The 13,051-nt window shown below is 36.9% G+C and overlaps 1 protein-coding gene across 1 annotated transcript; it reads right to left on the bottom strand.

The window, feature by feature from the left end:
• Nucleotides 1-8,433: 8,433 nt before the first annotated feature.
• LOC102867331 (radial spoke head protein 9 homolog) lies at nt 8,434-12,256 on the bottom strand. Its single transcript, XM_006878929.1, has 3 exons — nt 12,219-12,256; nt 9,470-9,537; nt 8,434-9,035 (listed from the first exon to the last, which is right to left on the bottom strand). Exons 1-3 carry the CDS (start codon nt 12,254-12,256, stop codon nt 8,434-8,436), a joined length of 708 nt encoding a protein of 235 aa, XP_006878991.1.
• Nucleotides 12,257-13,051: the final 795 nt, after the last annotated feature.

Here is a 13,051-nt window from a genome sequence, read left to right as displayed (position 1 = left end):
CTTTCTTTGACTATTTAAGTGTCTCCTGAACAGTTCATAAAAGTACTTAAAGAAAAATTATAATTTTATTTCAATATATATTAGGCTGTCATTCATTGTTTCAGAAAAGGAGTTATCCTCTCTTATTTTCTAGAAAGTATATAGACATTCATCTTAGCTTATAAAAGCAGTTAGAAGAAATGGAACATTCTCAGATATACTGATTTTTGGAAAATCAGACTATAGTCATCAGGAAGTTATTTGTAAGTAAGTATAAGAGTACTAATAAAGAAAATAATATTTGTTAACATAATATTTAACTCATAATGTAAATCTCTCTACTACAGATCTAGCAGAAAGAATGTGTAATTTTCCACAACAGTTAAAAAAAAGTCACACAAAAGATATGGCAAAGACCAGAAAGTATAAAGTACTCAGAAGACTCAGACTCAGACATGAAAAGATGTTGTATTTATGAAATAACCAGCATTTCAATAAATAACAGCAATATATTAAAGGTTCTGATAGAAAAGATAGACAACATGTAAGATCAGATAGATAATTTTGGCAAAAGTATCTTAAAAATAAATAAAATGAAAAAGAAATGTTAGAACCTAAATTTACAGAGACAGAAATGAAAAATGGCTTTGTAGGTTTTAATTAAACTTGACACACCTGAATAAATAATTAGTAACTTGTAGAGTTGTTAAGGTCACAGAGAGAACAAGGCATGATAAATTGTTAAACTAAACTTTTTACAGAAATTAACAGTGTTGGTGACAGTTTCAGAAACAATGAATGGACAAATACCCAAGAAGACAGTTACCTAGGCATATCATACTCAAACTGCTAGAAACCAGCCTCAAAGATAAAATCCTGCATATGGACAGATGAAATGGTCACATTGACTATAAAGGAAGAAGAAAGAATTGCAGTGCATTTTATGTCAAAGACCATGCACACTGAAAGGCAAAGTAGACAAATTTATAATTTGTGCTGCTGTTGTTTTTTTGTTGTTCTGTATTACTGAGTCAGAACTAATTCATAATTGACCCTCTAAATAGTTTTTAGAGGGTGTAAATTAGGGTAGAAGAAATTGCTTATCTTTCTTGTCCAGAGACAATAGTGGATTTGAACTGCTTGCCTGTTGGGTTGGCAGCACAATCCCATACTCACTATGTCATCAGAGCCCACTTGAATTAGTGCCACTGACATAAAGTCTGGTTGAACAAATGATTAGTAATGTTTGTGGGTGTCTCATTGTGTTTTCTAGTTTGTAATCATTATGAAGCAGATCACCAGGCATTTCTTCCAAGGTATTATTAGGTATTTTCCAAACTTCAACTTTTCAGGTAGCAGCTAAAGGCCACGGTTAGGATAACTTTAACAGGTAGCCACTCATTGTCATTTCTGTTTTATTGATAGAAAGAACTAGCCATAGTAAGATAAACAAAAGCGTTAGATTTTAAATTCAAATCTAGACTTTCAATGTTGAGATGGCACATTCTAGACCACCATTTTTACATTGTCTTTCATAACCACCTACCTGCCTATTGGAAATATAAAACATGTTCAATCTCCTACTAAGGTTTATTCACAGATATGTTGTCATTCTCCTTATGCTAATGTGTAAGAAATACCTAGGAAAATCTTTGAATAAAATTGTACACTATGTTAGATTAATTAAATATATTTTAAGAAGAATAGAGGTATGGTTTGGGTATAAGGAGAAAAAACACAAATGGGCTAAAATTTGTAAAGTTTTTATTAAACTTTTAAAGTTTTTATTAATTGTCTTCACTCACTTGACTAATTTTGGCTCTGGCAAATTAAATTTGTGCTATTTTTCATAATTGTTGAATAAAACATTCTAATCACTGAAATTTGGCAATCAACAACCAGAAATAATCACATATATTATCATATATTTAAACCATCTTGATGGTTTCTGATATATTAACTTATTTTTACACTTTTAATAAATAACAGAGTGGTTTTGCTCTTAACCTAAAAGCTTGTGCACAGACATATTGTTTATGATGCAGGATCAAGAAAATTTTGTAAAAGTTGAGGGAATAAAGTGATCTTCATTTTAGCAGCCATTCCAGAGACTATGTTGTTTGAAATGAGAATTAAGGTCATTGTAATGCAACCTAGTAGCTCTAGAGCCAGAGTACTCATTTGTGTCACCAATGCAGAAGTTTCACCTCACATCCTTTGGGTAGGTTGCTAGGAAAAGCTACGCCTTGGGAAAGGACATCATGATTGGAAAGGCAGACAGGGAAAGAGAAAAATTGTCAACTGGATGATATCACAGTGACTGAAACCATAGGCTCAAGTATGTTCAAGATGGTGAAGATGGCACAAGATACGACAGGGTACATATCTGGTGTTCACAGGGTCTCTATGATTTGTACTCTACTCAAGAATGCATAACAACAATATTCCACAAGAATATTTTCCAATATTAAGACTATTACAGATAAAAAAATATTTCAACAAAATGTGCAAAGAGCTGGAGTCAGAAAATCAAGCATGGACAAATTCACTTACATTTCTCAAACTGAGGAACTGAAGAAAAAACAATTCAAGCCACGAGTTGCAATAATTAAAGCACTTGTGGTTAATAAACAGGAATACTTGTGGCCTAGTGGCAAGAAGCTGCACTACAAATCCAAAAGCACAGTTTGAGGCCACCAGCTGTTCTTTGGAAGAACTTTGGGCAATCTCCTCTTGTCCGACTTAACTGCCTCTGAAAACATACTAGGGGGTTAGCTATGGGCCGGTTCTGATTTGGTGGTACACAACAATAAGCAACAAAGGATAGTATATTGAATGATCCAGGAAGCATCAAAAGAAGATCAAAGGAATAGAGACAGAACATTTTAGGGAATTAGCATGAGATCAAGAATCAATAATAATAAAGGAGAAAAATCAAGCTGCTCTGAAAGAATTGGAAAAGAAAAATACATCCCCAGGAAGTGATGGAATAACAGATGCATTCGTGGATGTGCTCATCAGGTTGTCCAACTGACTGGAAGAGACCCATAGTTATTTCTATTGCCAAAGAAAATGTGATCTCAGAGAATGGGGAAATTACTGAATAACATCACTAACATTGCATGCAAGCAAAATCTCATTGAATATTACCCATAAACAACTAGAATAGTACATTGACAGAGAACTGCCAGAAATACAGCCTGGATTTAGAAGAGACTGGCACGAGGGATATAATTGCTGATGTGAGATGAATCGTGGCTGAAATTAGAGTATCACAAAGATGTCTATTTGTATTTTATCAACTATACAAAGGCATTTTACTTTGTGTATCATCACAACAAATTGTGACTAACATTGAGAATGGAAATTCCAGGTCACCCGATTGTGCTCATGAAAACCTATACCTAGACCAAGAAGCTGTTATCTAAACAGAGCAAAGGAGCACTGCATGGTTCAATATCAAGAAAGGAGTGCATCAAGGGTTTAGCCTATCTTCATACATTTTCAATCTATGTGAGGAGCATGTCATTCAGGAGGTTAGACTTACTGATGAAAAATGTGGCATCAGGTTTAGAGAAAGACTCAACAGCCTGCATGTGCTATAGCGATAACACAATTTTGCTTTCTGAAACTGTGAAGTTTGAAGTGTATTATAGAGAAGGTCAAAAATTATATCCTTCAATATGGATTGCATTTCAACATCAAGCAAAGATCCTCTCCACTAAGCCAATAGGTAGTATCATCGTAGATGGAGAAAGGATTGAGGTTTATTATTTCTTCTTGTTTTAATCCACGATCAACACTTTAGGCACCAGAAGTCAGGAAATCAAAAGATGTGTTGCATTGGAAAATCTGTTATTAAGGATATCTCTAGAGAGCTAAAACACAAAGATGTCAGTATAAAGGCTAAGGTGTGCCTGACCCAGGTCATGGTCTTCTCAGTTTCTTCCTATGCATCTGAGAGTGGACAATGGCTAAGGATGACAGAAGAAGAAACAATGCCTTTGAGTTATGGTGTTGAAAAGAATATAAGTCTGTCCTGGAGAGATCAAAACCAGTTTGCTAATAGGAGGCAAGGATTTTGAAACGCCATCTCACAAACTTTGGGCATGGTGCCAAGAGGTACCAATCCTTGGAGAAGTACACCATATTTGGAAGGGTAGAGTATAAGAACAGAAGAAGATCCTAGATTAGATAGACTAACATAGTAACTGTGGAAATGGGGGTAAAGTGTGTACAGTGAGGTTGGCTAAATATAGGGCAAAGTTCAGAGACCTTGTTCATAGAGTCATTGTGAGTTATAGTCTACTCAGCATTACATAACAACCACAGACAAGATTGGGAATATTCAGGGTTGTTGTTGTTGTTGTTGCTGTTGGTAAGTGCCATCGAGTCATAGGCGACTCATAGCTACCTTATGAACGAAAGACCTGGACACTTGTAGAACTTTCGTCCTTTCTCCAGATTCAGAGGGTTTCCAGAGGCAAGCTATTTTGGAAGTGGATGCCACTTCTGCTTCCAAATTCAGGGTAGTGTGGCCATAGATTATTATGACTATTTCAAAGTTCAAATTGAAAATTTTAAAATAAACACAAAATATTATTGTGCAACTCACCATAATAACACAAAAAATATAGGTATCTGATAGTTTTATATTACAGTATTTATTTTAATATGACAAAAGCAGTGGTTCACTAATCTGACAGCATGATTGAATTAATGAAAAGCTTTAAGCAGCATTTATACCTGGTGTCTTCTCTCAGAATTTTTCTTGAATAAAGATTATTGTTTATGAAATGTCCTCAGGGGATTCTAATATGCAGGCAAGTAGGATAATCTTTTTAATATGAATTCTCTATTGAGTAAAATGTATAAATTTATAAATATGACCTCTTAAGGTTTAATCTTTTAAAAGCTATTAGTCTAATCCAATTTCATTTTCTTTTTTACAGGTGAACCACAAATAAATATTGCATCTTTTTAATAAGCATTAAATATTTCTAAATAATAGTATTAGTGAAGATAATTTGCATAATGTCAAATTTATCTTTTCAAAGTACAAATTCAGTGGTTTTCGTCTATGCAACTGTAACAACTATCTACTTTCAGGACAGTTTCTTAACCCCAAAGCTCCCTAATCACAAGCCCATGACTATTACTGACTTAATTCCTGTACATAAATTTTCCTATTTTGAATATTGCCTTTTATGGATAAAAATGAAATAATAAAACATGTGGCTTTTTGTATCAGACTTCATTAACTTGGCGTATACCCCACAGTCTGGTAGCATGCTTTTGTGCTTCTTTTTATTACAGAATAATATTCCACTGAATAATATCTTACATTTTGTTTATCCGTTCATAATCTGATGGCCCTTTGTTATTTCCGCATTTGTAGCACGAGTGGCATTCACTTCCTAATAACACACCTCCGGAAACTCTATGAACTTTGATTAATATCGATAGTTGTAGAGGGGCTTCGGGCCTTTTGTTTATAAGGTTGCTATGAGTCATGGTCGACTTGAAGGCAATCAACAACAACAACAATTATTAATAATGGTACTATGAACTTGGAGAAACGAAGAAAGTTATATGTTGCAAACCAGATGCAGAAAGGAAGCAGGAAAACAGGGAAATGAGTTCTAAAAAAGAGGAAAGGCTGTGGCAGAGGTCCTCTGTGAAAGGTCCCTATGTTTTTTACTTAGTTTAGGCCAGTCATCCTCAAAAAGGTTCAATCTCCAGAGACTATATTTTCCTTTTACTTAAGGGTTGCCAACATAAAAATGAGTAAGCTTAATCTTTAAGCTAAGACCAAAGCTCAGGCAAGGCATCCCCTCTGGTGGGAGGCTGGGTGGAAATCTCTGTTTGCAGAGGGCATCCAGTATCTCCTCCAGGGGGCTGAGCAGAATTCTTTGTTTGCAGAGGGTGCTCAGTTCTGTCTGGACTCTGATCTTAGCTGTGGCCCAGTTGTCACTATGCTGAGAAACCACAGTTACACAAGTGTGTAGGTCTTTCGTTCATAGGGTCTCTATGAGTCGTCTATGACTCAATGACATTTAACAACAACAACAATAACAACATAGTGGTGTATTAGTTTTTGAGTAAAAATATGTCCTACATTTTCTCAAATATATACCTGAGAATAGAAATAATGGATCATGTGGTAAGTCTGAGGGACTGACAAACTGTTTTACCAACTGTTAGACCATTTTGAAACTTTGTTAGTAAAATATTAGAATCACAAGACCTCCATATCCTAACACTTGTAATTCTTTGTCTTCTATATTTTTGTTATTCTAGTGGGGATAAAGTGGCATCTATTGCAACTTTGTTTCCCTTTTCCCAATGACAAAGACTAAAAGTTTTGAGCATCTAATATATCTTGTCACATATATGATTTTCAAAAACACTTTTTCTCATTCTATCTGTGTTTTTACACTTATTACATGATTTTTTTCTAGCACAAACTTTAAATTTTTTTTTTTATAATCAAATTGGTCTTCATTTTTTGGTTACTTATTCTTGTGACACAAAATCAAAGACTACATTGCATGATACAAGGCCATGAAAAGTATTCCTTAATTTATAGTTTCAGTTTTCTAGTTCAGCTCTCAAGCTATCATGAAATTAATCCCAAACTTTCTATACATTACGCTATCTCTTTATTATCAACACTATATTATTATTAAGGAATATATAAACTGTGATGGTAATAATAGCACTTTCTCAGTAGTGTCTTGCATTGAAAAAAAAAAGAAAACATTTCATTTCAAACAAGAAAACGACCATTAATTATCAGCGGAAAATAATTTTGCTAACGTATATAAAACCCTGTCTGTAGTATCTTTTACAAAAATGTTTTTTTCAATCAATAATTTATTCATTGCTCATACCTTCTTACAGAAAACCAGAATAACATAAATGACAATTATATATGTGGATCTTACCTAAAGGAATATAAAGTATCAAATTGGTTTTATCTCTAAAAAGAGACAATACAGAACTCATTATCAGCTGTCTAAACAAACATTGAGGCTGATTGTGGAACAGAACATTAATTACTAATATGCAATATAAATTGCAGCAGTTTTTTAAATGTATATTAGGCAACTATTCTTTTTTTTCAATGCAGTAAACATAATTTATCCAGTTTTTCTCAGTCTTACCCCCACCCCAATGTCAGCCTCATTCTATAACAGTGGCACCATATAATATTTGTCTCTTTGTGACTGAGATTTTTTACTCAGCATAATGTCTTCCACCCATTTTGAATAATATTGTGAGAGTTCCTTGTTTTTCAAAGCAGCATAGTATTCCATTGTGTGAATATACCACAGCTTCTCTATCCATTCATTTGTTGATGGGCACTTAGATTGTTTCCAACTCCTTGCTATTGTGAATAAAGCCACAATAAACATGGATGTGCATATATCTGCTTGGATGTAATTTATGGTCTTTATAGGGTATATTCCCAGTAATGGAATTGCTGGGTCAAATGGTATCTCTATTTGCAACTTTTTGAGAAAGCACCAAACCACTTTCCATAGTGGTTGCACCATTTTACACTCCCACCAACAGTGAATAAGTGTTCCAGTCTCTCCACAACCTCGCCAGCATTTGTTGCTTGCTGTTCTGTTAAATTTTGCTATTCTGACTGGGGTGAGATGATATCTCATAGTTGTCTTGATTTACATCTCTCTCAGGGCTAGGGATTTTGAACATTTCTTCATGTGCTTGTTGGCCATCTGAATGTCTTCTTTGGTGAAGTGTCTGTTCATATATATAAGTCCCTTATCTAACATGTCATTACCAAAGACTTTTTCCCAGTCTGTGGCTTCCCTTTTTACCCTGTTGGAGAAGTTTTTGGATGTGCATAGGGATTTGATATTTAGAAGGTCCCATTCATCTATTTCATCTTCTCCTGGTTCTAAATTTTTCAGGATACTTGTAAGACTCTTTATGTTGTGGATTAGGACTACTAGAGTTCTTCCAAGCTTTTCTTGAATGAAGTTTATAGTCCTTGGTTTTAGTCCTAGGTCCATGATCCACCTTGAGTTGGTTTTTGTATATGGAGTGAGGTGTGAATCTTGTTTAATTTTTCTGCAGATATTTTTCCAGTTTTGCCAACACCATTTGTTATAAAGGCTGTCATTTTCCCACATAACTGATTTCATCTCCTTGTCAAAAATCAGTCGACTATAAATAGATGGACTGATTTCTGGAATCTCAATTCTATTCCATTGATCTATGTGTCTGTCATTGTGCCAGTACCATGCTGTTTTAACTACCAAGGCAGTGTAGTAGGGTTTGAAATCAGGGAGTGAAATGCCTCCTACCTTTTTTCTGTTCTTAAGGAGTGCTATGTTTATTCGGGGATTTTTTTTTTCTAGTTCACAGACATTTATGAAAATAATGTTTAGACTTTACATGCAATATCCTAGGTCCATCTGCATTTTATAGCATGAAGGGCAAGTCTATGTTCTTCTCCCCAGTGCCCACATAGATGTAGCCGTAGTTTCTGGTGAAGGAGGCATAGTAGAAGGTGAGGCCTGGCCAGAGCAGGCTGCGCAGCACCACCAAGGTGTTGCCTCTCTCCATCTGGACGCTCCAGGAAACTTTGGGGATGTCGTGCTCCAGAGAGTCCATAAAATCCAGGGATGGATCCAGGTCAGCCCTCTCAAGTAACGTCTTCTTCAGTTCAACGACCTCCTTGAAGTGGAAGTAGGAACTGAGCTTCTTGGCCTCAGACAAGGACAGTCCTTCAAAGGTCCGGTTGACATGAGTAGGTCCAAAAGGAGTCTTGAAGAAGGTACCTCGGGGGACAATAGCCACAGCCTTGTCAATCTGGTCAATGATGGACACCAAACGGTTCTCCTCCTTGATATGAACCACCACTTCCTCTTCAAAGACCTTGTCACCGTCGTTGACCATCTGCATCTCCGTGTGCCCATACTCATATGAGGGGTCCCCAAGGAAGCGACCACTCACCACAGATGTCTGCTGCAGTATCTCCTCCATGGCGAGGGGCAGGAGGCTCCACTCCATGCATCTTAAGGCTTAATATATTAATGAAAAAAAAAGTAGAATGCAACATCATGTTCTGAAAATGCTCTGTTGGCATAGTGTTGAAGCATTGGCTGGAAGCTAGTCTAGTCCCTTTCCTGAGTAATAAAGTAAATCCATTTTCCAAATATTAAAAACTTTTTATGCTCCTGGATCTCATGTACCTGTTCTAATAGTAAGAACCCTTGCATCCAGAAACTTGGAGCAATCTCTATACATTGTAAATTTTAGAATTATCTGAAATTCCTAATACCCAGATGATTTACAAATTTATCTAATCTTATCCTTCTTGCAATATATAAATTCTTTCCTACAGTTACAGTTTACTTTTTACCTTGGACTTAGGTGTAACCCTTCATGTGGCTCTGTGCCAAATGCTCCGTGTCTCCCTGTCTCTGGGACCTAGGAATATAACAGAACTGTTTACTTTTAATAATCTTTCTGATTTCTCTTTCCCACTTTGCATCCAACTTAGTATCCCACAAATTTGTTAACCTAGACAAATTCAAAATGAGGAATATTCCACAAAAATAAGGGGTCAGTTATCTGCAAAAATATATCCAATCCATTAACAATATGCAAAGATTGAATAACTGTTACATATTGGAAGATATGATGGGAAAATAGTTGGGAATGTTGCCAAGAGGCAACAGTCCTTGTAGAAAGACAAATGTTCGGAAGGGTAAAGGGTTACCACAGGAAATAAATAACCCTGAATGAGATAAATTTTCCCAGTGACAGTGGCAATGAGGTCAGGTGTGTTGAAGATGATGAGGTTGGCTTAGAAAGAGCCACTGTTCATAGGGTCTCTATGAGGAATAGATGACTTGAGGGAACATAACAGCAACAATAATAACATGGCAAGATAGTAGTGAATTATAAAAGATACTGCAGAAAGCATCTGTGGACAAATATTCAACAGTACTTGAAGTATTAATAGAAGATGGAAGGAATATACAGCTACTGTATTAAAAGGATTGATTGGTGTTCATTCATCTCAGAAGACGTATATGCTTATGAACCAGTGGGACTGAAAGGAGTAGTTCAAACTGTACTGAATGCATTGGTGAAAAATAGTACCCCAGGATTTGACATAATACCAGTTGAAGTGTTTGTACACACATACAACCCCTGATCAACCCCGCCAAGAAATTTGGAGGCCAGCTAACGCACTAACCAACTGGAAACAATCCATATTTACCCCCATTCTTAAAATAATACTCTGACAAAATGATGAAATTATATTTTTTAAAAAATCATTAAAATAGTATACAAGTAAAATCTGTCTCAATATAACTAAAAGCACATGGAATAGAACATTAACAGGAAGCTAGGTAGAAACAGAATGGATGGTGAAGAGATTGAGATTGTTCACTGCTTTAGTCTGCTTGGCTCCACAGTCAACACTCTTGACACCAGCAGTCAGGAAATTAAAAGACATATTGCAATGGGAAAGTCTGCTGTTAAGGACATCTCCAAAGTACTGGAGAGCATTAGTGTCACTCTGGAGACTACGATGCACCCAATATAGGCCTAGGCCTTGGTCTTTGCAATCACTTGTTATGCACGAGAAAGTTGGACAATGACTAGGGAGGACAGAAGGAGAATTGATGCCATTGAGCTGTGGTGCTGGAGAAGAGTATTGAATATACCATGGACGCCTAAGAAAATAAACAGGTCATCCTGGAGAGGGCTAAACCAGGCTACTCCGGGAGACAAGGATTCTGAGGCTTCGTCTGACATGCCTTGGACATGTTGCAAGGAGGGACCAGTGCTTGGAGAAGGACATCATGCTTGGGAGGGTGGAGGGACAGCACAGGAGGGGAGGACCCTCTATGAGGTGGATTGATTCAGTGGCTGGGATAATCAGGGTGGGTGTGTTAGAGACAGTGAGATTGGCACAGGACAGAGCAGAGTTTAGGGCGGTTGTACATAGCTGTCGCAATATGAGTCACAAGTAAATGATGGCACATAACACCAACAACAACATCAGGAATTTAGGCTGGGGTTAAAAGAGTATATAGAACAAAAGAGCATGTGTTCCTTGACTGAAAGCAGAGAATATCAGAAAGATGTCTACTTATAAATAAAATATAGGTATGCAAAATATTACATGTATGGCAATGATAAGATATGCTGCCAAGAAATTATTTAAGGACCTAAAAAAGGGGGTGTCACCTAAATGTACCTGGTCCAAGTCATGGTACTTCAATTGTTTTGTATGGAAGCCATTTCTTTGAATATAGAATAATTATGAGAAGTATGAGTTCCAAATAATGGCCCTAAACCAACAATAACATATCTCAATGCAGAAAAACTATTATAACATACACTGAACTTTATATCTGTATGTTGTGATTGATATTTAAAAATATTTTCTATTTTCATGTTTTTATATTTAAAATAACTTTTTAAAAAATATTGGGATAAACATGTTGGGGATACACGGAGGTGAGGGTTGGGAGCAGAAGGGTGAGGATGGGCAGGGATGAGAATTGCAGGGATGCAGTTACAAGGCTGCACAATTTGGTTGGTGGGGGAAGCATGTGAAGGAGATGAAAAGGATCCAGTGGGGAACAGTTGATTCAGGACAATTGCAAGCATAGTCCAATGGTGATCATACAAACTATCTTTTTCACCTGTGGGTTTCTTATTTGGGAATTTGGCGCAGACTCTCTGGCTTCTTCATACTGAATGGGGGGGGAGCATTTGATGTGAAGGGGGAAAGGGAGCACACGTTATCACCTTGCTGGTAGTCTTGGGGTGAAGCTGCTTGCCTTCTTGTTCTGTTAGAAGATATTTTCCTGACATTTACTCCCCTCTGGACTGCAAAGTGTTTTCCCAGGTGGGTCCAGTGGGGGTGGCTAACTGAACCCTGAGGCTCCATCCTCCTTTGCTTCGGTAACTGACCATTGTATTTCCTTTTTGTCTCTGGAACTGGGTTCAGGGTCAGGTCTGGAGTAAAACGAAGTATTAAGGTTACCTATAGAAAAGGGAGCAAATCTACAGAGAACAAACTTGTTAGTTACAAATAGAAGGGCTTTGGGGGGTGTTACTTATGTGTGTACTGGGGAAGTGGGTGGAGGAAAGTAGCCTCAATAAAATACTCTGTATACCCTAGGCAGTTTTTTTCTACCCAGGGGTCGGATGGTACAATCCAGCGCTGAGGAGCTTACCCAGCGGGCTGGCTCGCCCCACTGGGGGCAGAACACATGGCTCACCCTATAAAATAACTTTTAAAGTTATGAGCTATGAGAACCAACATCTTTGTCATTTCTTTTTTCTTTTCTCTCTTTTTTTTTTTTTTTTTTTGCCTTTAGGTGACTTATTTATGCATTGGCAGGCCAAGAAATTGTTACTCAAATGCCAGATACTATAAATATAATTGAAGGGACAGCAGAAACCCCATTTTTTATAAACCCACATTAATGCTAGAGGAAGAAGCGGGCTATAAAAATTCTTAGCTTAGGGCCAACATGAGTGCCCCGGGTAAAGCCTGGTCTGTCCTTGAAAAGTAAAGAATTAACTAGTGTCTACGTGACACAAAAAGAGTAAAGGCGGGCAAAGTAGCCAGCCCATCAAAAGCCGACCAAATGACTGATCCCCCAACCGCCAATCTCTCTGCCCTAACTGGGGCACTCAAGAAAGGGCTATAAAAGCAAGTGGGAGGGGGAACTCGAGGCTTTTTTTCCTTCACCACATTCCTGAGGAAGGAGAAAAGTCTTCACACATCAAAATAATACAATAAACACTCTTGAAATTTCAGATGTGTTTTTAGATTTCTTTGAGGGGCATTTTGTGGGCTGAACAATATCTGAGCTTTATTGTCTTTAAAAAGGAAAGGAAGATCTATATTTGTTCCCATTCCAAAGAAAGGTGACCCAACTGAGTGTGAAAACTACAGAACAGTGTCATTGATTTCACATGAAAGCAAGATTCTACTGAAGATTATCCAAAAACAATTAGAACAGCACATCAGCAGAGAACTACCAGAAGTCTAGGCTGGGTT

Source organism: Elephantulus edwardii, unplaced genomic scaffold, assembly GCF_000299155.1.
Source record: "Elephantulus edwardii isolate Elephantulus edwardi_28Jun2011 unplaced genomic scaffold, EleEdw1.0 scaffold00001, whole genome shotgun sequence".
NCBI classification, from domain to species: domain Eukaryota; kingdom Metazoa; phylum Chordata; class Mammalia; order Macroscelidea; family Macroscelididae; genus Elephantulus; species Elephantulus edwardii.
Note: the sequence above shows the minus strand (reverse complement) of the source record. Positions and strands in the feature narration are given on the sequence as shown.

Bases quoted from the DNA above. Each gene is read 5' to 3' on its own strand.
- LOC102867331 (XM_006878929.1), bottom strand. From the start codon at position 12,256: ATGTGTTCTGCCCCCAGTGGGGCGAGCCAGCCCGCTGG. The intron at 9,538-12,218 runs GTAAGCTCCTCA...GAATTTGTCTAG, and splicing joins GGGGCGAGCCAGCCCGCTGG to GTTAACAAATTTGTGGGATA. The intron at 9,036-9,469 runs GTAAACAGTTCT...TAATATATTAAG, and splicing joins AATCAGAAAGATTATTAAAA to CCTTAAGATGCATGGAGTGG.